At 30.2% G+C, this 1,948-nt stretch overlaps 1 protein-coding gene across 4 annotated transcripts in view; it reads left to right on the plus strand.

Annotated features, from left to right (window-relative positions):
* The first annotated feature begins 647 nt into the window (after positions 1 to 647).
* myo9ab (myosin IXAb) overlaps positions 648 to 1,948 on the plus strand; it is a 56,302-nt gene continuing 55,001 nt past the window's right edge. For 2 of the 4 annotated variants that reach the window (XM_082160610.1, XM_082160611.1), the window contains exon 1: positions 654 to 907. In XM_082160610.1, the coding sequence (XP_082016736.1) occupies positions 750 to 907 (158 nt within the window). In that variant the 5' untranslated portion in view covers positions 654 to 749. Of the gene's footprint in view, positions 908 to 1,948 lie in introns of all 4 variants that reach the window. The other 2 variants (XM_082160609.1, XM_082160612.1) reach the window with 2 other exon arrangements.

Genomic DNA, 1,948 nt, shown 5'->3' on the forward strand with positions numbered 1-1,948 from the left:
ACTCTGAACACTCTCTGAACACTCTCTGAACACACTCTGAACACACTCTGAACACACTCTGAACACACTCTGAACACACTCTGAACACTCTCTGAACACTCTGAACACTCTCTGAACACTCTGAACACACTCTGAACACACTCTGAACACACTCCGAACACACTCTGAACACTCCGAACACACTCTGAACACTCCGAACACACTCTGAACAGAACACACTCTGAACACTAGTCTGATGTTTATTCTGTTATTGTTAACAGTCAGTATCCTGAGGCAGTGTAACTCATGACACTCACGGTCTCCGCCTAATTAAACAACTATAGTGGAAGACTAAAGATCAGTGGAGTCACACACACACACGCACACGCACGCACGCACACACACACACACACAGGATCAGTGTCTCTTTAAACCCCGCAGGCCAGAGTCGACCTTTACACTGATCCGGGATCAGATCACGATCACAACACAGGCCTCAGATCAGTCTAACAGAACACTGCCCTGATGGCAGTTATACACATTTAAATATGTATTATTATGTATATAAAATGATGTATAAAAAATTGAAAAATAAATCACGTTAAGTTGGAGTCGTTGCAGTTAAACCGAGTGTGTTTCAGTCGCTCTGCATCACGGGTGATGGACTGTGTGTGTGTGTGTGTCGTCTGGTTCTGCTGTGAGGTTATGAAGCGTAACCCGTTCTCCGCGTGATCCAGACGCTTCCAGATGTTGGGCTGAGGAATATATGCATGTTTTTCTCCACTATAGTTGTGTTTTTGTCCTTTAATGTGTGTTTGTTCTTTCCTCCTCAGGCTTTTGGAAACGCTAAGACAGCCCATAATAATAACTCCAGCCGCTTCGGAAAGTTTATTCAAGTCAACTACCAGGAGAGCGGGACCGTCAGGGGGTGAGCGCTTCTCTCCGCAACACGTCCTGTTAAACACTGTGTGAACTGAAATACACTGTCGTGCAACATGGGAGATCATTTTATTATTATTTTTAATGTATATTTTATTTATAGATTTTTTTATACATATTCACATTTTAAATTAGTTAAAACTTCTTAAACTAATAAAAAAAAATGTATTATGTTTTTTTTTTTACATTTTAAATAATATTTACATATTTTTTTCAATTATTTGAATATATAAAAAATATTTTTGAATATGTATTTTTTAAAAAGATTTTTCCGTGTATTTTAAATATAATAGTTTTTATTATTAAATATTAAAATATTTCAGTAATATTAAAATATTACTTAAATATATTTTATAATAATCTTCAAATTATCTAATTTGTTTTTAAATTACTTTAAATTAATTTTTAATATGTATTTATTTTAAAATATATTTATATTTTTTATATTTATAAAAAATTGAACTAATACAATTTTTAACTGTATTTTAAATATAATAATATATCTATATGTATAATATATTTATATTTAAATTTCAATATACATATATTTATTTTTTAATAGTCTTTAACTATATTTTATAATATTGTAAATATATTTCTAAAAAATATAATTTTTTAAAATATATATTTTTTTATTTAAAATGTATTTTTAAATATGTATTTATTTTTTAATATTTTATAAATATTTTTGAACTAAAATTTAAATATATTTTTAATGATATTTGGATTTTATTTTATGCATCTAAAATATTATTTAATAACTCATTAATTCACAGCTAGTGAACTGTAATTCAAACAGTTCTGCGAAGGCGGCTTTCTAAAGGACATGAAATGTAAAGTGATTGATTTAAAGTGAAACCCAAATAGACTTAGAGCTTAAACATCCACATAACACTCAAACATGGGGTGAAATAGTCCATTTGAATTGGATTAAACTACTTTTTAGTGACACTTTTCAGTACTGAATGAATATAGTCTTATAAGAAGATATTTAACTCAAAATAATATGGAAATCGTGAATCCAACCACA

Source organism: Leuciscus leuciscus (genome assembly GCF_965113295.1).
Source record: "Leuciscus leuciscus genome assembly, chromosome: 25".
In the NCBI taxonomy this organism is placed as follows: domain Eukaryota; kingdom Metazoa; phylum Chordata; class Actinopteri; order Cypriniformes; family Leuciscidae; genus Leuciscus; species Leuciscus leuciscus.